This window comes from Trachypithecus francoisi, unplaced genomic scaffold (genome assembly GCF_009764315.1).
Source record: "Trachypithecus francoisi isolate TF-2019V2 unplaced genomic scaffold, Tfra_2.0 Contig00025, whole genome shotgun sequence".
NCBI classification, from domain to species: domain Eukaryota; kingdom Metazoa; phylum Chordata; class Mammalia; order Primates; family Cercopithecidae; genus Trachypithecus; species Trachypithecus francoisi.
The window spans coordinates 674,436-700,707 of NW_022680462.1; the positions used below are offsets into that span (position 1 = coordinate 674,436).

At 39.9% G+C, this 26,272-nt stretch overlaps 1 protein-coding gene across 50 annotated transcripts in view; it reads right to left on the reverse strand.

Annotated features, from left to right (window-relative positions):
* Positions 1-301: 301 nt before the first annotated feature.
* CREM (cAMP responsive element modulator) overlaps positions 302-26,272 on the reverse strand; it is a 94,780-nt gene continuing 68,809 nt past the window's right edge. For 13 of the 50 annotated variants that reach the window (XM_033190944.1, XM_033237206.1, XM_033177654.1 and 10 more), the window contains 4 exons: positions 23,442-23,630; positions 11,268-11,303; positions 5,708-5,864; positions 302-1,536 (listed from right to left, as the gene is read on the reverse strand). In XM_033190944.1, the coding sequence (XP_033046835.1) occupies positions 1,392-1,536; positions 5,708-5,864; positions 11,268-11,303; positions 23,442-23,630 (527 nt within the window). In that variant the 3' untranslated portion in view covers positions 302-1,391. Of the gene's footprint in view, positions 1,537-5,707; positions 5,865-11,267; positions 11,304-15,570; positions 15,680-15,945; positions 16,252-16,891; positions 17,042-23,441; positions 23,631-26,272 lie in introns of those variants that run through there. The other 37 variants (XM_033176555.1, XM_033176974.1, XM_033181280.1 and 34 more) reach the window with 22 other exon arrangements.

The following is a 26,272-nucleotide window of genomic DNA, read 5'->3' on the forward strand; positions in this document are numbered from 1 at the left end:
AAAATTTCTGTGGTTGTTCGCTAAATGGCAAAATAGGGGGCCACCAGCCAGACAGCTCCAGACCACCTACAGATAGTCTCAGGCCATCACGAAGGCCGCTAACAGCCATTCTTTTCTTTTGGGTGCACAACCTGCGGCCATCCCCACCATGAGATGGTAGAAAGGGTGCGTGCAAGGATCAGCACCCAGTGTAGAAACTGACTTGTACCCGGACGGTATGCAATGCGATCCCAACAGGCTCATTCCAGATAGAAAAAATATGTCATCACTTTCATTAGTTAATATTAAACCGACACTAAGAACTTCTGCAAGATCTTTTATGTTACACAATACAGTTAAAAACTGTAGTAAATGTTCAGATACTTAAATGAGCACCAAACACTACAAAGTGCAACCAACATGGTTCTATTAAAAACTCCCTTTGACTATGGCATTCAAGGACAGCAATACAATCTTTTCTTTTTTTTCTTTTTTTTTTTTTTAACAAAGCAACTAATATAAAAATCTGCAAATGCCATATATTCATATCTAGGCTATTCTCATATAGGCATGTCATTAGATAGACTTTCTTTCTATTCTTTCCTGAGGTATTTTTTTTGTGGTTTACTTTAATTGTACTGCTGGATGCATTATTTTTGATCATCCTTTCCTAAAATGATTTAAAGACCTGCAAATAATTTTATTGCATAGGACACTACTGATGACACAGAGAATGGGAGCTGCAAGTATGTGGCATTGGAACAAGCCTTACAAATATTGCATTTTAAGAATCTGTTACATACATTTTTTAGTTTGTCTCTTTTAAAAAATTTGAAGTTATAGCTATGACTTAACTATGTACAGTGAAGCATTTTAGGAATGTTAAGAGATTAAAGACGATGAATGATACAAAGAAAAGAAGCCACCATTCTTGCCAGCCATATACTGTATTCCTTCAAAAGCAACTATACATGCTGTCTTCAGTTCATAGTTAAATATTTCTACTAATCTGTTTTGGGAGAACAAATGTCTTTCAAGGTTTCAAGTTCCTCTATAAGCTTCTTGTTCTGGACTTCCAGCACTGCAACTCGGCTCTCCAGACATTTTACATATTCTTTCTTTCGACGTCGACATTCTTTGGCAGCTTCCCTGAAAAAAGCAGAAGCAAAGGGCAAACAAAGCATTTTTTGCATGCTATTGACAAACAGGTCAAAGTAAGCTCGGTAAGTGTGATCACAGCTGCATTCCACATCCTGGAACAACATTCCCAATTCAATTTCAAACACTAATCCGAACTGGATTCTTAAGGGTCACACGTGTCCTTTCCACAAGTCCACATGGCAATAAGTAGGACTGCTGCATCTCCTGCCTTGATTAGAGTTCACAGTAAACAAGGTCCAAGTCAAAGACAGTTACTCTACTTTATGGCAATAAAGATCTTTGAGGGCCTTGAGTTCCTCAATGAGAGTCTTGTTTTGGTTTTCAAGCACAGCCACACGATTTTCAAGACATTTGACATATTCTTTCTTCTTCCTGCGACACTCCCGGGCAGCTTCCCTGGAACCAACACAAGGCAAATGACTACAGGAACAGCCTTCCAACACAATCCACAGTGGGTCAGTGCACTTCTGCCCCCCGAACTCAACAGCCAATCGATCCTAGGTAAGGACTGTACAAAGCCACATAACAAACATAACCAAGCACATGCTTTTTGTAAGGTAACCATCAGACAACAGGAATGACTTGAGAACACAGTTTGTCCAGCATTCATCACAAATGGTGTTTTCTTAGGGCACACATTCCACTGGTAACAATGACCAGAACTGTTTTCAGTAAACTACAATAGGACCACATCCCCAAGTGGAATTTCTACAAAAACATTTATATAGATCCTTTCAATTCTCTTAATTTTTTTGTCTCTCAAAAGGCACATACTCCAACATAATGAGTTAATTTTATGCGATCAAAAATGATTATAAGAATTAATCTTCAAAAACCTTAAATATCAACACTGGAAATTTTTAGTCTTCAAAACTAAATCTCAGGAAAACAAGATCAATTGTGACTGCAAGACACAGTTTATTAGCTAGAAAACACAACATGGATAAATCATAACAATAAACAAAAGATGTGCATTTTTATAAACCGAAATGAAATGGACAGTGCTTCTGAAAATTAAAGAGGGGGGCTACAAAGTACAACACTCAATAACTCAGACAATTTAAACCCACAAATGTGAGACCACCACAATTAAAATTATAAAAAAGAAGCTATTGAGTAACTCCGGGCATATTTCAAGACTGTTTCCTAATTACATGCATTTAATATCCAATATGTTGAATTTTAAAGCCTAATAAGCCCAAAATGAAGGAACAGACCAGTAGCCAAAGCAACAACACAAACAGATGAGTTGAGTTAGTCATTTTCATACATAACCCCACCAAAACAATAAGTAGAGCCAACATTTTCTCTTTTTCCTTTTTTCAGGGTGGGAGGGATGGCAACCACTTCCCTTAACTCCTCTGTAGAAGATACCCTTTGATTGGCCTCATTTTGGAGGATTCAATTCCAGAATAACTGCCTTTGAGGTAGATCACCCTTCATGTCAAAAAAGCCTACACTGAAACATATATTATCATACAAATAGGTTAACAAAAGCAGTGTTGAGTGTCTAAACGCCAGTTTCCATAATGCCAATTAGCATCCTGAACCACAGGTGATGTATACGTGATTTTTTTTTTTTTTTTTTAAGATAGCTGACTCTCACTGACTGGATATCTGTGTTTTCACTGTGGAAGCAAGAGTCAGCAAAGAACCTTCAATCCAAATGAACTGCAGGAAAAGATCAACCCCTGCTTCCTAGCCAGGAACAATGGACTCACCCTGTGAACGAACAAAGTTCTCAGACTCCTCAGCTGGTTAACAAAAAAAATTTAAAATGTAAAATTGAATTGAACGTTATAGTGACTAATTTAGTCTAAATGATGCAATTGGAAAAGTTAAGAATAAATCCAAACACACATTTGCCACTTTGGGAACATAATTCAACTCTTTTCCACAAAGGAACTGAAATTCATTTATGAATACCAAGGTTTTGATGAGTAAATTATATTAAATTCTAGACCTAGAAGGAAGATAGTCATTTTACAAAACAGGCTTACCATTAAATGAAAAATTTAAAGACCTAATAGTAGTGTTGTGGGTGTTTAAACATTTTACCAAGCTATTATAAATATTCATACTTCATATTTTACATTTGAGTGTGCATGTGTGTGTGTGCACACACAGACACACATATTACTAGAGTCAAAATGTTCCAGGCACAAAGCTTTCCCTGATCATATCAGTAGATGGTACATTCCTAAGTACTCCTCAGCCATGGAAAACACCTGTTTCTTCTATTAATAGTGAGCTCAGTTTTCAGGCTTGCATGTATCTGAGCATATCCTCAGCATGGAGAGGAAATGCAAGGCAAGAAAGAAACTCTGACAAGGCTGGAAAGAAATAAAAACTGTTGCTGGATTGGCAGAAATGCGATACAATGAAATATCGAATATAGATACCAACCAAAGGATAAAAAGAGAATATGTAAGAGATCTATCTGTGAACGACTAAAGCCTATACACTTTCCCAGGAAGTGAAATCTGCAGGTTATCATGGGGTATTTTCGGGGTGCCCGATGCTGGGATAGAGGACAGGCTCTGGAATAAAGACTGCCTGGTTGCCCTGGTTCTGCCCAGTTTGGGCCATGTGATCTTGACCAACTTATTCTTTAACATCTCTGAACTTCTGGTCCTCATCCGTAAACTGGGCATAATAATCACGTACTCTCATGTAAGCATTAAAGACACAGTAGAACAAAGCACTTAAAACCTGTTAAACAGATAATGAGCAACCTAACAGCCAGGTATCATCTGCTTTTCTCTTGTCTTGCTCTGAAACTGAGATTTAGAAAGCGAAAATAAACCTTTCTCAGAATCCCATACAGCTAAAGACCTATTTCTAGCCAATGAAATGTAGGTGAAAGTTGCTGGGAGGGTCTTCCAGGAAACGTCTGCAGTTGAGCCAGACCTCAGCTAGCCCCAGTTTTTGGCTCTAGCTCTTCTTCCTTCTTCCTGTCTGAGGCAATGGCTAGAGGTTCAGCAGCCACGCTGTGATCACGAGAATGAATGATACATGCTGAAGATGACACAGCCGGGAGCGGGAGCCTGGACCCTTGATAACACTGCTGAGCGTCTGTCCTGGCTGCACACAATGAGGACATTATTTGACACTTAGGACTAAGGTGACAAGACTACTGGGAAACTCTAAGACAATTCTGTTCCTTTTGAAAATCAGATTAATTTGCACCATTATCCATAATAAAAACTAAACCAAGAAATAATATACAAGTTAAATAAAATTTTATGTTTTAATTTTTAAAAAGTTTTAGAAAATAGCATTTTATAATATGTCGCTTAAAAAATAAAATTACAGAGTTATGGAGCAAGAAAAAGAGAGAGAAAATGATAGCTGACTAGAAGTACATAGACTATAATAGGAGGTATCCTAAGTGATTAGAGCCATGGATGATTTTAATTCTTTTTGTTATTTTGTATTTGCACTTGACTAGAATTTATCATATTAAATATGTATTTCAGTGTAATAGAAGAAAAAAGTTACAAAATAGACAAAAGGAAACTATATGTATAAAATGTCAAAAAGAAATGCTTCACTTACACTTCAATTTATTTTGCTCAGAGAAGCTAAAAAATTCGACTTATCACCTACTTCACAAAGCAAATACTAAATACAAAATAGCTCTTTGTTTCTCATGAAGTCCTTTAATCATTATTTAAAAAAATTACTGTATCTTTTGAACACTACCCTTACAAGATAGGGACGTAATTCCTGCTGATGGAATAGTTAATGGCCAGGAATTCTGACTAGAAGACAAACTAATAACACACACAGAGCACAAACCTACATGAAATGCCACATCGCATGTAACTTGGGAGAAACAGCTTATGAAAACTGTAATCTTTTTCTTTTTTTTTAAGACTGAGTCTCACTCTGTCACCCAGGCTGCTGTCCAGTGGCCCGATCTTGGCTCACTGCAAGCTCTGCCTTCCGGGTTCAAGTGATTCTCCTGCCTCAGCCTCCCAAGTAGCTGGGATTACAGGCGTACACTACCACACCCAGCTAATTTTTGTATTTTTAGTAGACACGGGGTTTCACCATGTTGACCAGGATGGTCTCGATCTCTTGACCTTGTGATCTGCCCGCCTCAGCCTCCCAAAGTGCTGGGATTACAGGCGTGACCCACTACGTCTGGCTGAAAACTGGAATTTATTTTTATTATTTATTAATATATTATTAATATTTATTATTTACTTTTTTTTTTTTTTAGATGGAGTCTCGCTCTGTCGCCCAGGCTGGAGTGCAGTGGCAGGATCTCAGCTCACTGCAAGCTCTGCCTCCCAGGTTCAAGCCATTCTCCTGCCTCAGCCTCCCGAGTAGCTGGGACCACAGGCGCCTGCCACCACGCCCAGCTAATTTTTTTGTATTTTTTAGTAGAGACGGGGTTTCACTGTGTTAGCCAGGATGGTCTCTATCTCCTGACCTCGTGATCCGCCTGCCTCAGCCTCCCAAAGTGCTGGGATTACAGGCGTGAGCCACCGCACCCAGCGAAAATTGTAATTTTTAAAAACTGTTCTAGAAGTTACTGATTCCTTGTGAAACATCTCACCTGTTTTTCATTAGCCTCAGCTCTCGTTTGCGTGTTGCTTCTTCCGCCAGCTGCTGGGGACTGTGCAAACTTCCAGGTGATGCAGCCATCACCACTCCCTGTGGCAAAGCAGCAGTAGGAGCTCGGATCTGGTAAGTTGGCATGTCACCAGTGGCAGCTGCAGTAAAACAAAGTATTTCGAGCTTATATAAAGAATTCATAATTTGGCATTTTACATAAAACTGACCTGGAAACGGTATGCTTTTGACATCTCATAAGAGGTGATCTTGTAATGTTTAAGATAATTATTCTGAGATTTATAGCAATCTCAAGTATTAAAGATCTTCTTCAGCACTTAGAACAATGATATTCAGCACGCTCTAAACATTTAAGGAGAAAAGTGTCCTAACGCATTTTAGACAGGTTTTTATCAAATGCAAAAGCTCACAGGTGCTCATTTAGCTTAAAATCAGTGGTGTGCTAATAAATATTTAATAAACAGTCCTCAGGGGAAAACAATGAAAAAGCCCTGATGTATAGTGTTCCGATGATTCTCATGGTGTAAATACTTCCACCATGGCCAATTTCAAGCTGCCAAGGTGACTTTGCTGATCATAGAATTGGAAAGACACACACGTAGTAAGCATACAGCATACAGACAAAACAGATGCCAATACCCACAGAGCACAGAGAAAATACTTAGAAATTATGAGGTTTGAGTACTGTTTTTAATGTGTAAATAAATTGTGTGTGTGTATACACACATTTAATTTTTAATAATGGCTGTTTTACAATCAGCTCACAAAGGTACTGAAATTTTCTTTTTTTTTTTTTTTGAGACGGAGTCTCGCTCTGTCGCCCAGGTTGGAGTGCAGTGGCGCAATCTCAGCTCACTGCAAGCTCCACCTCCAGGGTTCACGCCATTCTCCTGCCTCAGCCTCCCGATTAGCTGGGACTACAGGCACCCACCACCACGCCCGGCTAATTTTTTTTATTTTTAGTAGAGATGGGGTTTCACCGTGTTAGCCAAGATGGTCTCAATCTCCTGACCTCGTGATCCTCCCACCTCGGCCTCCCAAAGTGTTGAGATTACAGGCGTGAGCCACCGCGCCCGGCTTTTTTTTTTAGACAGAGTCTCACTCAGTGGCTCCAGGCTGGAGTGCAGTCGTGTAATCTTGGCTCACTGTAACCTCCGCCTCCCCTGTACAAGTGATTCTTGTATCTCAGCCTCCCAAGTAGCTGGGATTACAGGTGTGCACCGCCATGCCTGGCTAATTTTGTATTTTTAGTAGAGATCGTGTTTTGCCATGTTGGCCAGGCTGGTCTTGAACTCGTGACCTAAAGTGATCCACCTGCCTCAGCCTTGCAAAGTGTTGGGATTACAGGCGTGAGCCACCACGCCTGGCCTGAAAATTTAACAATAGGCTCTAACAAGCCAGCAGGAGCTGACTGTAGCACACCACTGCAAACATTTCCATGAAGCAGAATATCCCCATCCTGTGAATATTTCAGTTTAGAGTTTCCTATACTCCGTATCATGCCTGAAACAGTCACTGAATGTCTTTAAATGCAATTCTCATTACTAGAAAATGACTGAAGCACTGGAAGGAATTGAGCTCACTGCAGTTTCAGTAAAAAAAACAAAAAACAACAACAAAAACCCAGCAAAGCTCTGCTTGAACCTAGTTTCTCTGGGGAAAGATAATTTTTGTCTTTCTTAGGTTTCCTAGGAAAAATAATACATTTGTAAATATTCATTTAAAAGTATTGTCTAAGCATAGTATAACCATACCGTTAAAAGACAGGGTTTAATATTTACTTAGTATTCAGATGAAATACTAAAAGTAAGTTCTCAAAGTTTCCTAATTTATATTCAAAGTTTGTCTACTGCAAGAAACATAGCTTCCTAGAAAAGACAGATGGATTCGAGTGATAAAACGTTTCTACCACCAACGCTTCAACATTGAAACGTATGGTCCAGAGTTAGTTTGTCACTCTGATGAGACATTACAAAATATATGCTCTCTCAAGGCTAAGCGGAAGAAAAAAGATTTCTTAAAAAGTTATCAAATTCTATTAACAATTGTCTGAACTAAATTACAATCAAAAGAGGAAAATATAGCATTTCTATATTTCATGGAAATGTTTTATACCCATTGAATACGAAGTGAAATGTTACCCATGGGAGACAAATACTTTGTCAGCTAAAAAGGATATTATCACTGAAACTTTGTTTAAAACAGTTAAACAAAGATTAACTGATTTATGTGCTTCTATTTGGGTATATGCCAGATTTTTGCCTTCTAGGGCTTGAGAATTAGGTGAAAGAACACAACAGTTACAAACGTGGCTTTCAAGGAAGCTCACTTAAAGATTTTCATAGAATTAATAAAAATATCACTTATAATGTTGTACTGCCTTTTCCTTCTACGTGTAATTTTAAAACATTGGTGATAGGTAATAATTCTTCTTCTTTTTTTTTTTTTTGAGACGCAGTTTTGCTGACTCCAGGCTGGAGTTTTGCTGGCTCCAAGCTGGAGCACAGTGGTGCGATCTTGGCTCACTGCAACCTCCTACTCCCTGGTTCAAGTGATTATCTTGCCTCAGCCTCCGGAGTAGCTGGGATTACGGGCACGCGCCATCATGCCCAGCTAATTTTTGTATTTTTAGTAGAGACGGGGTTTCACCAGGTTGGCCAGGATGGTCTCCATCTCCTGACCTTGTGATCCGCCTGCCTCGGCCTCCCAAAGTGCTGGAATTACAGGCGTGAGCCACTGCGCCCGGCCTAATTGTGATTAATGATCACCAGCATATGAATAAACTTGAGAAAAGTCCTAAATTTGTTTTTGTGACTATTCAAAATAATGCATACACAGACAACTCAATGAGTCGTACAAAACTGTATAGCTCTGAGATAGTTAAGAAAGTCACATTAAGCCAGTTATAAACTAACTTAACAGATGGTTTAAAATATCTTCATCGTATTGTCAGAGGAGATGGAGTGGAGCAGAGAATAACATAGTTCTCCTCTTTTCTCTCTTCACCCACATCCAGGGAAGAAGATTATGGGGTAATAAAGGCTGAAACAATGGAACAGCTGGTGGCCACCTAGGCCTTCTAAAATTGGAACAATAGCCAGTGACGAATGAGAAGTTTACATGACACCAGGTTGACACGTGCAGGCAGCATGGATACGGACCTCCATCTAGGATCATTCTTTCCAAACACTGCTCACACAGACGTGCAGTAAAATAGGTAGAGAGGGGCTCATTACACTCTAGTTCTGTAGGCGTTTGCTGCTTGCTTGTGATATGAAGTTAGAGCAGGATGCTTCCATGATATACAAAAGCTAGTTTAAAAAAAAACAAAAAACTTTTTTTTTTTTGAGACGGAATCTTGCTCTGCTGCCCAGGGTAGAGTGCAGTGGCACAATCTTGGCTCACTGCAACCTCGGCCTCGCAGGTTCAAGCGAAATCTCCTGCCTCAGCCTTCAGAGTAGGTGGGATTACAGATGCCTGCCACCACACCCGGCTAATTTTTGTATTTTTCAGGGTGGTCTCAAAATCCTGACCTCGTGATCTACCCACCTCGGCCTCCCAAAGTGCCGGGATCAGAGGCGTGAGCCACTATGCTCGGCCACAAAAAACTTTTTTTTTTTTTAAAAAAAAGGTGTGGGTGGGAATAGTCACAGGTGAAAAATGCAGTTCAAGGGCAGACATGATGGCTTATACCTATAATCCCAGCATTTTGGAAGGCCAAGGTGGGAGGTTCACTTGAGTTCAGGAGTTCAAGACCAGCCTGGGCAACATGGAGAAACCCGATCTCTACAAGAAATACAAAAATTAACCAGGTGTGGTGGCATGTGTCTGTGGTTCCAGGGCCTCAGGTGGGAAGATCATGTGAGCCCAGGAGGTTGAGGCCGCAGTAAGCCATGACTATGCTACTTCACTCTAGCCTGGGCGACAGAGTAAGACCCTGTCTCAGGAAAAAAAAAGAAAAGGAAACAAGAAAAGAAAAAAGGAAGTTCATTCATTGGCCTTGCATTTATCAGAAATGATTCTCAACAACTCTTGCCTGTTTCCAGAAGCAACAACCACCCTCAAGGGACCAAATTTGGCGCCATGAAAGATAATGGCAATTCCAGACTAAGAATTCTTAAAAACATTTTGAGTGATAGCTCAGAAAAAAATACCACTTTAAAATAACTTGGAAGGGGATGATATATTCAGATGTATTAGTTCTGAGATGTTAGGTGACTGGGTTTTATTATAATTTTTCAGAGGTATCATATATTCCTTTTACTTCCCTCAATAAAATAAAAATGACAGTGCATTAGTTCTAGCCAGAAACAGGAATTAGTATAAATTAGTAGGAATTTGCATAAATTTCTATAATATCCCAACGGATCTATATGGTGGTATATACTTCTAATGGTCAGTGGACAAATTCCATATACTCAAATACAATCTTATTAGTAAAGTACATTTTAACAGATAAGGGCAAAGACAGCTGTGCACAGTGGCTCATGCCTGTAATCCCAGCTCCTTCAGAGGCTGAGGCATGACGATCACTTGAGCCCAGGAGTTCAAGTCCAGCCTGGGCAACATAGCAAGACCCTGTCTCTTAAAAAAATAAAGATACAAAGATAATCTCTTGTTTTGAAAAAATCTAAATGTCACAAGTTTTAATTTTAAAACAAGTTATAAAAAATATTTATCTTATTAGCTTCAAATTTCCAATATTACGAACTCAGTGTAAATTTAAAGCAGATAAGATACCAACGATCACAGTTCAAAGACCATCCTGCGTTCTCTGATGACACACTGCTATTCCTGTACTCTTATAAAGGCCACTTCCTGTCCCATTTAACTACTGAAAGTGTCCGAATTACTTTTTATTCTAGAATTTTCATATTCTGAAAATATATGGGTTATCAGTGGGGAATTAACAATCATGATTGAAGAAAGACTATAAAATATTTGTACACTAACTTTATTCTCAGGAAAGCAAAAACTTTAAGACAAATCAGGGATAGTATTTTTTAACCCCAGAATCCCCTAGAATCTAGCACAGTACTTGGCATATAATGGGTGTTCCATGAGTTTTTGTGTGCTGTATGAAGTAAAATTTGAACTTCCTGGGGTTTTGTACAAGCCTGCTGTCATTTGGAATGCTTAAAATAAGCAGTCTTTCTTATAAACTTACATTATTATAGCTAAACCTTTACCTCTAAGACATGGAAAGCCCTACAAGATGCGATGTGTCTCTTCAAAGTGGCCTTTCTTGATAAAAGGCATTATTTCTTAAATCTTCCTTAGATGTACTTTAGATAAGTTTAACATAACATTTTAAAAACAAAAGCGTTCTCATTATGATGTGTTTCCATCTAGCTCCTGACATGAAAGCATTTAAAAAAATTTTTTTTTAGGTTCAGTATAAAATATTTCATGGGAAAAGAAAATTCCTAGAACTCTCAGTTTTGGTCATTAACTTCATACCTCTCTTTGCAAGCTTTAAACACGGTACAGCAGAAAAAGCATGGGGTTTGGAGTCTGGGTTCTAGTCCAGCTCTGCCACTTACCAGCCATGTGACTTGGGGCAAGTTCAGTTTCCTCATCTGTAAAATGGGGATACAGTATCTCATTTAGTACTCACAATCAACCCTATAATATATGTCAAAGTGTCTAGCACAGTGCCTGGCACATGGCAGGCACTCCACAAATGTTAGTTCCCTTCCTCTTCCCCTCCTTAAGTTCTGAAAGACAATGTTCCAAATTATGCTTACAATGTATATTAGTTAAAATGTATATAATATCCATAAACCCACTTCCCCCTGGAGTTTCCCTTCTAACAAACCCAAGGAATCAAAATTTATGGCTCTTATTCCTTATTTTGTTAAAGAATATGCCTATTAAAAACTTATAAAATTATATATCATTATATTCCTTTAGAGAATATATTATTAAAGATAATATAAGATGTCCTTTTCAATGTATGCAATCATTTATAATAGAACCTCGAATGGCCAAAGATATACTCTCATCAGACTGGGAAGAAGAAAACTGAAAAAAAACTCAAGTGAGAGTAGGGAACAAAGAAATAAATAAGAAACCCAGCCAAGTACCTATGTTGGTCAATTCCAAAGTGAAATGATTTCTCAACACTCCAAATGATGGTGATTTTATTCAATTGCTTATTTATTAAGGTATCTGTAGTACTGAGCACAAAGACTGAATAAAAACCATTTTTGTATAGAGAGTTCCTGCTTTCATATGCCATTTCACAGCATGGCACTAATCCTAAATACACCTTTAAGTAAGCAGCAGAGGTTAACTTAGATGTCACACTTCTAAGTTGGGGGCTTCTATCCCTAGCTCCGGTGAGCTGCTGACATCACCACCACTGCTGTGGTTCTCTTCCTCCCTACCACCACCTGCTCCTAATACCCAGATCCTACATTTCTGTGCCTGATGTCCCACACTGCCAAAAACGTTCCCTTCTCCGTGAAAATTAAATCCTACATAAAAATGGCTATTTAAGCACTGATCATTTTCCAATTTGCTACAATCACTGTAACACATAGACCACATAGATAACTCAGCAAAATCTTTTCAGCTTTGAGGTGTAATTGACAAAAGTTGTATATACTCCAAGTGTACAATGTGATGCTTTCACATATGCATACATTATGAAATGATTATCACAGTCCAGCTAAGTAAGTTATACATAAAGGACCTTTTAAAGTTGTTTAGTATGTGAAAATCTATGAGTCAGTCTATGAAAAAGATGGGAAATTATGAACACTGAAATTTAATGTTCCATATAATAGCAAATATATACTCTATTGTCCTCTGAGAGTAGTAATAATCTATAAAAAATTCAATTTTAGGCTGGGTGTGGTGGCTCATGCCTTTAATCCCAGCACTTTGGGAGGCTGAGGCAGGTGGATCGCTTGAGGTCAGGAGTTCAAGACCAGCCTGACCAAATGGTGAAACCCTGTCTCTACTAAAAATGCAAAATTAGCTGGGTGTGGTGGTGGGCGCTTGTAATCTCAGCTACTTGGGAGGCTGAGGCAGAAGAATCGCTTCAACCTGGGAGGTGGAGGTTGCAGTGAGCCAAGATCACGCCACTGTACTCCAGCCTGGGCAACAAGAGTGAAACTCTGTCTTAAAAAAAAAAAAAAAAAAGCCATTTTAATGACTTAAAATGATGCTAACCTAACCTCATTTTATATGTTTTATAAGCAGTGTGTAGCAGCATGTACTCACATGACACTGCATTTGTGTGTCAATGTCAGGTGAGTTTTGAAGAGTCACATTAATATGCTATGAACAGAACCTGAGGATTCTGAAGACTCGAACAGGTTCACTACTTGCTAGCTTTGTGAAATTGGAAGTCATTTACCCAGTCTGACCGGGGTGCAGCTGGGCATGTATCAGTGAGAATGTCTGTAAACTGCCTTTTTTAGCATTTGAATATGGTTTCCTAGTGAGACCTACCTGAGCCCTTAACCTGTATGACCAGATGTTTCTGTGTCACTCACAATCTGATAGTTTCTTTGACAGCACTTGCTACAGTTTGTATTCATGTTTATTTGTAACATTAAGTGATTTTATTTTAAAGTTTACATAAATGCAAAGTATAATTATTTTATTAGAATATAAATGAATAAATACATTTGCCTAATATATTCATACAGGCAAATAAAACAGAGCAAAGTAAAATAAATACTCCAAATTACATTTCATTATACATTTTTCAAAAGTAGTAGGAAAATAACATGAGTAATTTCCAATTTCACCCTGCAGATTTGGTTTACTGAATCTTAAGGTAGATAAATGCCTTGTTATTTCCACTTCCAAAGTGATTATAACTTGTTCAGCTACCACCTTCAAGAAGCTGTCACAACCTAAATGAAATTATTCTTTTTTGTTGTTGTTGAGATGGAGTCTCACTCTGTCACCCAGGCTGGAGTGTACAATCTCAGCTCACTGCAACCTCCACCTTCCGGGTTCAAGCGATTCTTCCACCTCAGCCTCCCGAGTAGCTGGGATTACAGGCATGTGCCACCACACCTGGCTAATTTTTGTATTTTTATGGAGATGGGGTTTCATCATGTTGGCCAGGCTGGTCTTGAACTCCTGACCTCAGGTGATCTGCCCGCCTCGGCCTCCCAAAGTGCTGGGATTACAGGTGTGAGCCACCATGCTCGGCCTCCAATTATTCTTTTATGTAAATATTTCGAAGCAAAAATAATTGCTAATAGCCTCCTTTCGCAAAGATGATATATATCCTTATTCTCATGCATCAAATATTAACTAAGACACTAGTTTTCCAAATTTGTTGGAAAGTTTAACAATTCAGAAATCCAGCCAGAATGCAACGTGAGACTCAGAGTCTAAAAGATAGGAAATTATGCTAACAGAATCAGTTTATGAATAAAACAAAAGGCAGTTTCTAATAAAAATGTAACTTATGTCCCACAAAGTCAATAATATAATCCCATAAACTATAGTCAGTTATTTATTTATTTATTTTGAGATCGAGTCTTGCTCTGTCGCCCAGGCTGGAGTGCAGTGGCACGATCTCGGCTCACTGCAATCTCTGCCTCCTGGGTTCAAGCCATTCTCTTGTCTCAGCTTCATGAGTAGCTGGGATTACAGGTGCGTGCCACACCTGGCTAATTTTTGTATTTTTAGTAGAGACGGGGTTTCACCATGTTGGCCAGGCTGGTCTCGAACTCCTGAGCTTGTGATTCGCCCGCCTCAGCCTCCCAAAGTGCTGGGTTGACAGGCATGAGCCACTGCGCCCAGTCATTTACTTTTTATATTTCACTTCATGATCCTGTAAGTAAATGCTAATATCTTTTCCAGGCCAGCCATTAGTGCTAGGAGCCTGATTTCGGTCTAGATTCGAGTTTTTCAGACTGTAAGCTGTAGACCATTAACGGGTCATGAAGTAAATGTCATGGGTCAAGAAAAGCATTTTAAAAAAAGGACAGAAAAGGAATTATGGATACATCACATTTTGTTAAGGATAAGAATTATGTCTAAAACATGTTTTATATAAATGTAGGGTACACACACACATAGGTCCACTTTGTCGTGATATAATGTGGGTCATGGTTGAAAAGTTTGGAAGCCACTAATCTAGTTCAATCTACTTGGTCTGCCGATCCACAGGGTTACCCCAGAACTGAGAGCCCAGAAGTCTGGTTCCTAAAGCTACTCTACTACACCTTCAAAAAAGTCCCTTGGCCGGGCACAGTGGCTCAAGCCTGTAATCCCAGTACTTTGGGAGGCCGAGGCCGGGTGGATCACGAGGTCAGGAGATCAAGACCATCCTGGTTAACACGGTGAAATCCCGTCTCTACTAAAAATACAAAAAATTAGCTGGGCGTGGTGACGGGCACCTGTAGTCCCAGCTACTCGGAGGCTGAGGCGGGAGAATGGCATGAACCCAGGAGGCGGAGCTTGCAGTGAGCCGAGGTCGCGCCACTGCACTCCAGCCTGGGTGAAAGAGTGAGACTCCGTCTCAAAAAAAAAAAAAAAAAAGTACACAGCGTTTTCACATCATTTTATTTATTTTTTGTTATGAGTCTTATGCTTAGACAAGTCAAAAGGGGAATAGGAATGAAAGACCTGGTAAAGAAAGATACAAACCAATAATTTTTGGAAAATAAATATATGTACAAAAGTGCCTTCTGGTTCTAAGAATCATATGACATGCAGGTGTTTGAGATGTTCATCTACATCTTAAAATAAATTCATCATTTGAGTTCTGCAGTCTATAGCATCTCTAGAACTTCACAAAACTTCTTTGAGAAAAAAAAAAAAAGCTCCTCAAGACAGTTTTAAAAACAATATAATACAGGTTTTACTTACTCAAGACAATCCAGTGTTCCTATCCAGAAAGAGGGCTGAGACCCATTAACTTCGAAGAGCTAAATTGTAGTGAAGTTGTTTAAAACCATCCACTCTTTCTTAATTCAACTGCAAATTCAGTATTGTATTACAAACAAGACCACTGAATAAACAACGCTGCAAGCACACAAAGGTTATTAGTAACTAAGTCTTTCGAAATCACTGTTACTGAGAAAAGCAAACCTAGTGAAAAATAACCCATTACAAATTCAAATACCAGAGGCTGGGAGAGTAAGTAAAAGACAAGCACTTCCCTGACCGAACACTAGAGAGCGCTCTGAATCGCAAGTTCCAATAGATGGAGTAAGAGTAAAGAACCCGCCAGCTTATACATACATCGTCCATTTCTCACCAGGCGCGTGCAGGGACGGCCTCAGTAGGAGGTTCAATCTTACCACTAAGCTGGCCAGACAACTCCTGAGTTCTGTTCATGCATTACAGTTTCGTGACGTGTTTCCCTCTTCAAGCAGATACCCACTTCAAAAGAAATGTTAAAGTAGGGCTAACAAGAAAAGCTATTCAGTCTAAAAGGGAGGTTGGAGGCAGAGGCAGTGGTGAGCCAGTTAACTCTAAATCTGTCACCAGCATTTTACAAAACAGAAAGGAACTGACTAAATCACAACATGACTCGGAACTGACGTCAATGTGCAGCTCGCTTGGAGTTTAACTTTTCCACTTCCCCTGCTGAAACACGATTCCAGGAAATGTAATGACATCAGCCCTTTGAACTCAATTAGCTGAACAGACCATTTTAAATACAGGAGGAAAGAAACAAGTAGGCACACAAACATCCATAACACGCGGGTTTTTCCTATTCTGTTTGGAGCTGCATTTGCCCACAGTAACGAAATCAGAACGTGAACAGTATATACTGTATGTTTAACCTGTGGCTAGACTGAATTTGCAACAGGTTGCAGATGAAGTAACAGCTTATTTTAGTAGGGCAGAATGGTATGCACATGAAAGAGAGACACAGAGATGGAGGGGAGGAAGAGAGGGGAAGAGAAGAGGGGAGGAGGGGAGGAGGGGAGGGAGGACAGAGGGAGGAAGAGAGGATTAGTGCTTCAGTCAAGCAAGCAATAGAATATTAAGCAAAGAAACAATCACACTAAGATGCCCTAACAAAGCGAGCTGAATATATATAGATGTGTATTTCAAAAAAGTCTTACACCTAAGTGACTAGGAGAGTAACACTTTTTGAAACACTCAGATGTTCCTGAATACTTCCTAAACTTCAAAACAATCTGCAGAATTAACTGAAACCCCTCTTTAACATTCTTACCTGTGTCATCTCCAGTTACAGCCATAATGGGCTTCTGCAGACAGAACTGTCTTGTTTCCTCTACCACAGTTCAACATAAAGTGTTCCAAATTAGCAAGCATGTGCAGGATAAGCAGGAGGACTGACATCACAATGACATCACTAGCCTATCACTGCCATCAATTTGCTTTGTCACAGGCGAGCTCACTGAAACCCCAGCCCTATAAAAACTCTTCCTGTAATAAACCATCTTAATGCTCTTGTTTCTCATTGTTACATAGAAATCTGTTTGAGGTGGGCTCTGGCAAAATAATAATAATAATAATAATGTCTCTTTTAGCACTAAAAGTTACATGATTGTATCTTACAGGGCTACTTCTTTATTATTGTTGTGTCCAAGGTTTCTAGGTAAACATAGTGAGAATAAACGCTATATATTTTCCTAACTTACAGGAGGAAAAAAACACTTGGAGATTTAAACTTTGGGGATTAAAAAAAAAACAACACACTGATTATCAGCAAAGAAATACCATATTTCATAGTCACTTCTAAACTCACCAAGAAATATCCAGCCACCTGTGTTTACTTAACATATTTTTATTTGCTGAGCTATTTGCTACACCATCAAAAAATCCAACTCTTCCTAAGGTGATACAGAATTTGCTACTTTCACTTGAAGGGAGTAGATAATGAAATTTTTAAAATTCACTGTGCCAATGGAGCAAGTATTATGTAGTATTCCCCCATAACTACTAGACTGAATCACATGAACTTGCTGATATTTGACCTTTTGGTCCACAAAAATAGCAGTTTCATGTTGATTCAATCTAATACATTGTTTTACCAGATTAAACCCCCCTGAAAAGACTTTTGTGATTTTTTTAAAATTCATAAATAAATCAAAATAACTATTTATACATTTTTTTTTAAATGCCAAATTTTATTTGGATCACTTAATGAAGGCTCAGCACATAGAAAGCTGAATCATTATAGAAAATTCAGTGATTATAAGGTTAGACACAAAAATGGGCAAATGTTCAACCGTAGAACAGACCATAGCCTGGAAAAAAATTATTGGCATTTCCACTGCAAAAAAAATAAGTGACATGCCACTGAGACCTTTTGTCTTTTTTTTTTTTTTTTGAGACAAAGTCTCGCTATTCTCCCCTAGGCTGGAGTGCAAAGGTGCGGTCTTGGCTCACTGCAACCTCCGCCTCCCAGGTTCAAATGATTCTCCTGCCTCAGCCTCCCGAGTAGCTGGGATTACAGGTGCCCACCACGCCTGGCTAATTTTTGTACTTTTAGTAGAGACGGGGTTTCACCACATTAGCCAGGCTGGTCTCGAACTCCTGACTTCAGGTGATCCGCCCACCTCAGCCTCCCAAAGTGCTGGGATTACAGGCGTGAGACACTGCGCCTGGCCGACCTTTTGTTTTTATCAGTGAGTTGTACAAAGCCCTTTCCCCTTGTATGATTAGAATTCAACCCAACCTTATGTCAATGAAAGGACATCCCACCACATTTTGGCTGTATTTAATTTAATCATCTTCCAGTAAAGGTAAGGACTTTACACCTCAGATGCTCAGGAGGTAAAGTTTCAGGGGGCGTCCATGTTTCTAGTAATTCTCCAGGATACCTGACAAGGGGGCTAGGGTTTCAATTCAGCTGAAGATATATTGGCTGAGTAAGAAAGCCTGGATGGTCACCTAGACCTAGACATCAACCCCAATCTGGGGCTCCAGCAGGGACTCTTTGCTGTCCCAGCCACACCTGAGGGTTTGGGTCCAAGAATGCTTTTAGGAAATTTTATTTCAAATTTCAGAAAATCAGTAAGAAATTGATTTTTACGTCAGCATTTCTTTAAATTGGCACATAGATGCTCAATAAATACTGGTGTGAAAAAAAAGTCAAGGAAGGAAAGAAAGAAGGGAAATGGGTTGCTTAGTTGATTACTGCTCTTAGTAAAGTTTTAATATATTCCCTGGACCAGTTAATCTCACATGGAACAAATCACACATGGAACAAATCACATTTTCAGAGGAAGAATATTTCACTTTCATTTGGTAAATGCTTACTGAACATTTATCACATGCCAAGGTCTGTGCTAGGTATTTGTCCAAATAGAACTTACCATCTACCAAGACACACAGAGCCACAATACAACATGATGTGTGCCCAAGGAAGTACAGCAGGAACTCACAGGGGGTTGCGTAAGCCAGATGTGGAGGATAGGCAAGGGTTCCTGGAGGAAGAATCATTTAAGGTGAAACACGAGCAGGCCATACAACCAGGGAAAGTATTCTTATCAGGCAATCAGTATGTGTGAAGAAGGCCCTGGAGGGAGAGAGCCTATCCCAGGAAATGAAAGAAAGAGCTGTATTACAAAAGAGGGAGAAATGGAGAGGTAGGCAGCTATTAAAGAAAGCAAGGCTTTGATTAAGCAAAGATGGAAGATTTGGGGCTTTGTCTAAACAGGTCACAGACATTTATGCATGCGTTTGTGAGGATGCTATAGACTGAATGTTTGCATCCCTGCCCAATTTCCTCTGTTGAAATCCTAACTTCCAATGCAATAGTATTTGGAGGTGGGACCTCTGAGAGGTGATAAGGTCATGAGGGTGGCACCCTTGTGAACAGGATTAATGTCCTTATAAAAAAGACCCCAGATGCCAGGTGCCGGTGGTTTACGCCTGTGATTGTAGCACTTTGGGAGGCCGAGATGGGCGGATTACCTGAAGTCAGGAGTTCGAGACCCAGCCTGGCCAACATGGTGCAACCCCGTCTCTACTAAAAATACAAAAATTAGTTGGGCGTGGTGGTACATGCCTGTAATCCCAGCTACTCGGGAAGCCGAGGCAGGAGAAATGCTTGAGCCCAGGAGACAGAGGTTCAGTGAGCCGAGATCACACCACTGCATTCCAACCACTGCATTCCAGCTTGGCCAACAGAGTAAGACTCTGTCTCAAAAAAAAAAAAAGAAGAAAAGAAAAGAAAAACAATGCAATGCAGTAATGGAGATGTTGGGGGCAAGAAGCTGCTGTTTTTAAGAAGTATCAGTGGCTCCCAGAATCACTGTGAGGAATTAAGAGTCTAGCTGAATTTTCAGGAACAATTCCCAAAAACTGAGCCAAGAAAGGAGCTGCTGCCTCTGGCATGATTGGGAAGATCAGAAAGCTATTCCACAATAGCCAGCTTCTGGTGGCTGCTACAGACTGCAACCCACAGGGGTAGCCTGGGTCAGAGGGACAGCACCCAGGCCAGGGCCAGGGCCAGGACAGAGGGGCGTGGAGTGGCAGAAGCATGTATGGCTCAGCCAGGGAGAAGAATCTACAGAGTGACTTTGAGTGGAGACTGGGGAGAATATGAGACAACATCCAGGTTTCTGGCATCAAGCACCAGGTGGGACAGTAGTGGTTGGTCACTGAAGATAGGAACAGCGGGTTTCAGGGATTTGTATCAGAGGTATGTGTGGGCCATCTAAGGAACCAGCTGGAGTCAGGACATAGTCACAGTGAACTGAAGCCAGGGTGGGAGGGAGTCCTTCAGGGAGGGAGTTCAGCAGGAAGAGGGTGGGGGAGCGAGCATGAAAATCACTGAAACACTCAGGACAGGGGCAGGGGAAGCTTCGCCCAGCAACGAGACTGACAGAGAAGCAGCAGAGAGAGAAGAGCAAGGAGGACACAGTCTCAGGAAGCGGAGGCAGCAGAAGTTGACAGTGTTAAATACTGCTGAGGCATCAGCCAAGACAGGCACTGAGAATCCACAAAGAAGCTGACACAGCCCTTCAGTGAGATGAAGGGAGAAGACAGGCAGGCAACACTGCCACTAAGTTCAGGAAGACAAGAATGCCCACTGGCCTTGCTGCGTTTAAACTGGAGCTCCTGGCCATGATTATGTAAGGAAAAGAAAAAAAGAAAAGAGGAATAAAGATTGGAAGGAAGGAAATAAAACATTACTATTTGTATAAACATTCACATAGGATCACAGACCGATTCACAAAGAATCAGTAAATTATTAGAAGTAATTAGAGTTTAGCAAAGTTAATAGATAAAAGATCAACTTAAAATAATCTGTATTTCTCTACACCGGCAACAATGAGAAAATACAATAAAAAATAAGGTACCATTGTAACGGCAACAAAACCCATAAAGTATTTAGGAACCAACTGAAGAAAGAATATGCAAGACCTCCATGAAGAAAATTGTTCAACTGTTAAAAGAAGTAAAATGAGAACTGAATAAACAAGACATTCTATGGTTTGGGATAGGTCAATTTAACATTATGCAGCTGTCCCTAAATGAAATGCAGTCTCGGCCGGGCGCGGTGGCTCACGCCTGTAATCCCAGCACTTTGGGAGGCCGAGGCAGGCATATCATGAGGTCAGGAGATCCAGACCATCCTGGCTAACACGTTGAAATCCTGTCTTTACTAAAAATACAAAAAAATTAGTTGGGCGTGGTGGCGGGTGCCTGGAGTCCCAGCTACTCAGGAGGCTGAGGCAGGAGAATGGCGTGAACCCAGGAGACAGAGCTTGCAGTGAGCAGAGATTGCGCCACTGCATTCCAGCCTGAGCAACAGAGCGAGAGTGTCTCAAAAAACAAAACAAAACAAAATTAATGCAGTCTCATCATTGGTTTTATTATTATTATTACTACTACTTAGAAACTCAAACTTATTTCAAATGCATATGAAAGAATAATAGTGCACAAAAAGCTAACCCTCCATTCAAACTGAGAAAAAAGACAAGGGGAACTTGTTCTGAGACAACAAACGTGTATGGCGCTGGCATTCAGAAAAAGATGAATCAGACAGAAGACGGGCCAGATCCACTTGCACAAGCAAACCTACTGTCTAATTAAGGCTTCCCCATACACCAGTGAGGAAACAACAAACCCTTGGGAATGGCTCCATATAAGTTAAAAATGAATTCCCACCAAATACTATATACAGAAGTGAAGTCCAGATACATTAAAGACATAAATGTGAAAGGTAAAACCACAAAGCAAATAGAAAAAAAATGTGGAAAAATATCTTTGTGACTTGTGAAGTAATTTTTTTCTTTTTTTAGACAGAGTCTCGCACTCTCGCCCAGGCTGGAGTGCAGTGGCACCATCTCTGCTCACTGCAAACTCTGCCTGCTGGGTTCACACCATTCTCCTGCCTCAGCCTCCCGAGTAGCTGGGACTACAGGCGCCTGCCACCACGCTCAGCTAATTTTTTGTATCACGAGGATCACAAGTGCAGGAGATCAAGGCCATCCTGGCTAACACAATGAAACCCTGTCTCTACTAAAAATACAAAAAAAATTAGCCGGGCATGGTGGCGGGCGCCTATAGTCCCAGCTACTCGGGAAGCTGAGGCAGGAGACTGGCGTGAACCTGGGAAGGCGGAGGTTGCAGTGAGCCGAGCTCGCACCGCTGCACTCCAGCCTGGGCGACAGAGCAAGACTCTGTCTCAAAAATAAATAAATAAAATAAACAAATAAATTAAAAAAAAAAATAGTGCTAAATCCTGAATCCTAAGCAAATGGACCAAAAGGAACAGAATTCAATTAAAACACAGGAGTTTTGAAAGCTATATTAAATACATCTATTATAGTTATCATAAGCACAACTGAAATTAAATTAAAATAATGTATATCACAAATCCAGGTGAAATAGTTGAAATCTCAGGTAACCCTAAAAGCTTAGGGCTGCATCTCAACTTTTATTTCATTATTGACAGCTTCCATAAGAACTAGAATGGATACCTCAGAATTCAAACATACTAAGAACCATCAAAAAAACAAACAAAAAACAAAAAACCCAAAGTCAGCATTTGCTTTGAAACGAGTTACCTAGAAATTAGACTTGAAAGTAACAGCTGGGGAAAAACCCAAATTTGGGGCATCATAGCCTGAATACTTAAATTGTCATAGATTAGGTAATATAAATATATTAGGTACAACATTTGCAACCCCCAAATGAAGGATATTGACTTAATTTAAAAATTCATTCATGTGGCTGGGCACGGTGGCTCATGCCTGTAATCCCAGCATTTTAGGAGGCTGAGGCCTTCACTTGAGGTCAGGAGTTCGAGACCAGCCTGCCCAACGTGGTAAAACCCCGTCTCTACTAAAAATACAAAGATTAGCCAGGTGTGGTGGCACATGTCTGTAATTCCAGATCCTTGGGAAGCTGAGGCAGAAGAATCGCTTGAACCCAGGAGGCAGAGGTTGCAGTGAGTCGAGATCACACCATTGCACTCCAGCCTGGGCGCCAGAGCGAGAGTCCATCTCAGAAACAAAACAAAACAAAAAATTCATTCATGTTTCTCTCTCTCTTTTTCTATCATGCCACTCTGAATTTGGCCTTTCTCCAGAGCCAGTTAAACCTGCTAAAAGGTGAAAAATGATAAAACTTAATTTGCTGTTTAATGTATTAAAATATTTCTTCTGTAAGCGTTTTTAAGTGCGTCCCAACCCCCCCTCCATCTACCTTTGATATATTTCAGAAAACTACAAAATCACCACTCAATGGTGTGATATAGTAATCCACAGGTATTCTAAATGTATTAGATTAATAAAATATACCTTGAACAACAACCTGGCTGCCTGGGACAAAGAACTGCTGTGTGCCATCAGCTGATTGTGCTGCGTACTGTACAATTGTAGCACCTGGTGGAGGAGCTCCTGAATTTGTCATTGTTAATGCCTGCAGTCCCTGAACACCATCAGATCCTGGGTTAGAAATCTGGATTGTTCCACCTTGGGCTATAGCAACTTAACAGAAAAAGAAAAGAAATATTAGAGAATTTCAAGATTTATTTTTAATAATCCCCTACTGGAAGAATATACTCTGGGTCTATTTATTACCATTGCTTCTTTCTCAGGTTACCCTTATTTTCTATGCTGAATTCGTCATGGGACAATACCCTAGGAGAAGCTTATAAACACCTGAAAATAATTGTTTGAGATTCATAGAGCCCATGGAGTGTTCCTACTCCTTAGCATCCAGCTAACTACATTACTCGAGAGGAAGAGTGGAGAAGCAGACAGGGAGAGTCCAGCTTCCTGGTCTTCTCCATTCTCTCAGATGTTTTTCCTTACAAACACCATTCTTCTACCATTTAAAATTCCCATTTAAGGCCAGGTGTGGTGGCTCACACCTGTGATCCCAGCATTTTGGGAGGACAAGGCAGGAGGGCTGCTTGAGCCCAGGAGTTCGAGGCCAGGCTGGGCAACATAGGGAGACCCTGTCTCTAAAAAAAGGAAAGAAAAGAGAAAAATTCCCATTTAATGTTACAATTAAAATGAATTTGTACCTTCATTCAGCTAACTACTTTTCTAATTTGTCATCAAAAGAAAGTAGTTTTTAAGAAATATATAGGCCAGGTGCAGTGGCTCACGCCTGTAATCTCAGCACTTTGGAAGGCCAAGGTGGTCAGATCACCTGAGGTCAGGAGTTTGAGACCAGCCTGATCAATACAGTGAAACCCCATCTCTACTAAAGATACAAAAATCAGCCAGGCGTGGTGGCAGGCGCCTGTAGTCCCAGTTACTCGGGAGGCTGAGACAGAAGAATCGCTTGAACCCGGGAGGTGGAGGTTGCAGTGAGCTGAGATCACAGCACTGCACTCCAGCCTGGGCAACAGAAACTCCGTTAGAAAAGAAAAAAAAAAAAGAAATACATACATACAATTATATATATGTTATATATATAACCAAAGTATTTTATATATATTTATATATAAAATTATATATAATATGTAATTATGTGTCATATATATATTTATATATAAATTTATATAAAAATATTTTGGTTATAAAGCTTAAGTCTAGAAAAGTGTAACCGTTGCCATTTTGTCTGTGTCAGGAGAATCCTGAAATATAAAATGTCAAGTTGAAAAGGTCCTTAAAAAGTAACTGTTACTAAAAGGATTTGTGCTACAATATTTATCTCTACCAAGTGTCTCAAATAACTACATCTAATGGCAACAAATATGAGGTAGATTCCCTTTAAATACTGAGATTTGCCAGTCATGTTTAAAAGTTGACATATTAATTGACTTGAAGCTTTCCAAAGAATAACTGATCAAATGTTTTGTTTCAAAATTTCACTCTAATAGACAAGTATTATTTAAAATATCTGAAAGGTCTGTATATTTTAACATAAAGATTCCAACTGCATGTTTTAAATAGTAGGTATTAAATGGTACCAGAGGTTATGCTTTTTAAAAAATCACATATAAACTAGCTAACTAGGCTTTACAACAAAGATTTTAAAAACACATCACCAGAATAACATGACATCTATACATCAATACATGCCTTACAGTAGCATAAAGTAGTGTTTAAAATATACTCTGAATACTTTCAAGTCATTTCCAAACGTTTTTAATAGCATGTAGGCAAAAAAGCACTTAGGTAATAACCTTAGATAGGACAAACCTATGAGAATTATGGAAAGAGTAACAACAACAAATTTTCACTTCTTTCACCTAGGGTGCCAGTGTCTACACAGGAAGACAGATGAACATTTTTAAAAAGATTTCCACATGCTGCGTTCTCTGTGTTTATTTCACTGACAGGCCAGTGTGGCAGAAACTGAAGAGTCAGTTACAGAATGTCAACAGAGCCGAGGCTGAGATACCCTGGTGTAACAGCACTTTATCTGGCTCATCTAGAGCAGTATTTTCTGTACATACTTTAAAAACAGGATATTTTTAAACCATGGCTTTCCAAAGATTTCACGGGTCTCAGGATTCAGCCCTCACAGTAAAAGGGTTGGAGGGAGATCTAACTTCTTATAAGTATGAAAATGTCAAAAGACACTGCTTTCTTGGCCCTTCGTGGCTAGACATGAGTAAATTTTGTATGTTGTCATATATTTCAATGTGTATTTTTCAGTCGATAATTAGTTTGATGTCACAGAAATAGTGCTTTAGAAAGAACAGCCTAAGGTCAGGTAACCACGATGTGTTAAAAGTACAAAGCCTAGGCTGGGCACGGTGGCTCACATCTGCAATCCCAGCACTTTGGGAGGCCGAGGTGGGCGGATCACCTGAGGTCAGGAGTTCAAGACCAGCCTGACCAACATGGAGAAATCCCATCTCTACTAAAAATACAAGAAATTAGCCAGGCATGGTGGTGCAAGCCTGTAATCCTAGCTACTCGAGAGGCTGAGGGAGGAGAATCACTTGAACCTGGGAGGTGGGGGTTGCGGTAAGCCGAGATCGCGCCATTACACTCCAGCCTGGACAAGAGTGAAACTCTGTCTCAAAAAAAAAAAAAAAGGACAAAGCCTAGAACAGAGCAGCCATTCAATAAACAGAATGAATGAATGAATGAATGGCTATCATTTCCTCATGATAGATGGTATTATAAACAACTTAAGCCACCTGTGAATCTAGGAGAGTTCAATG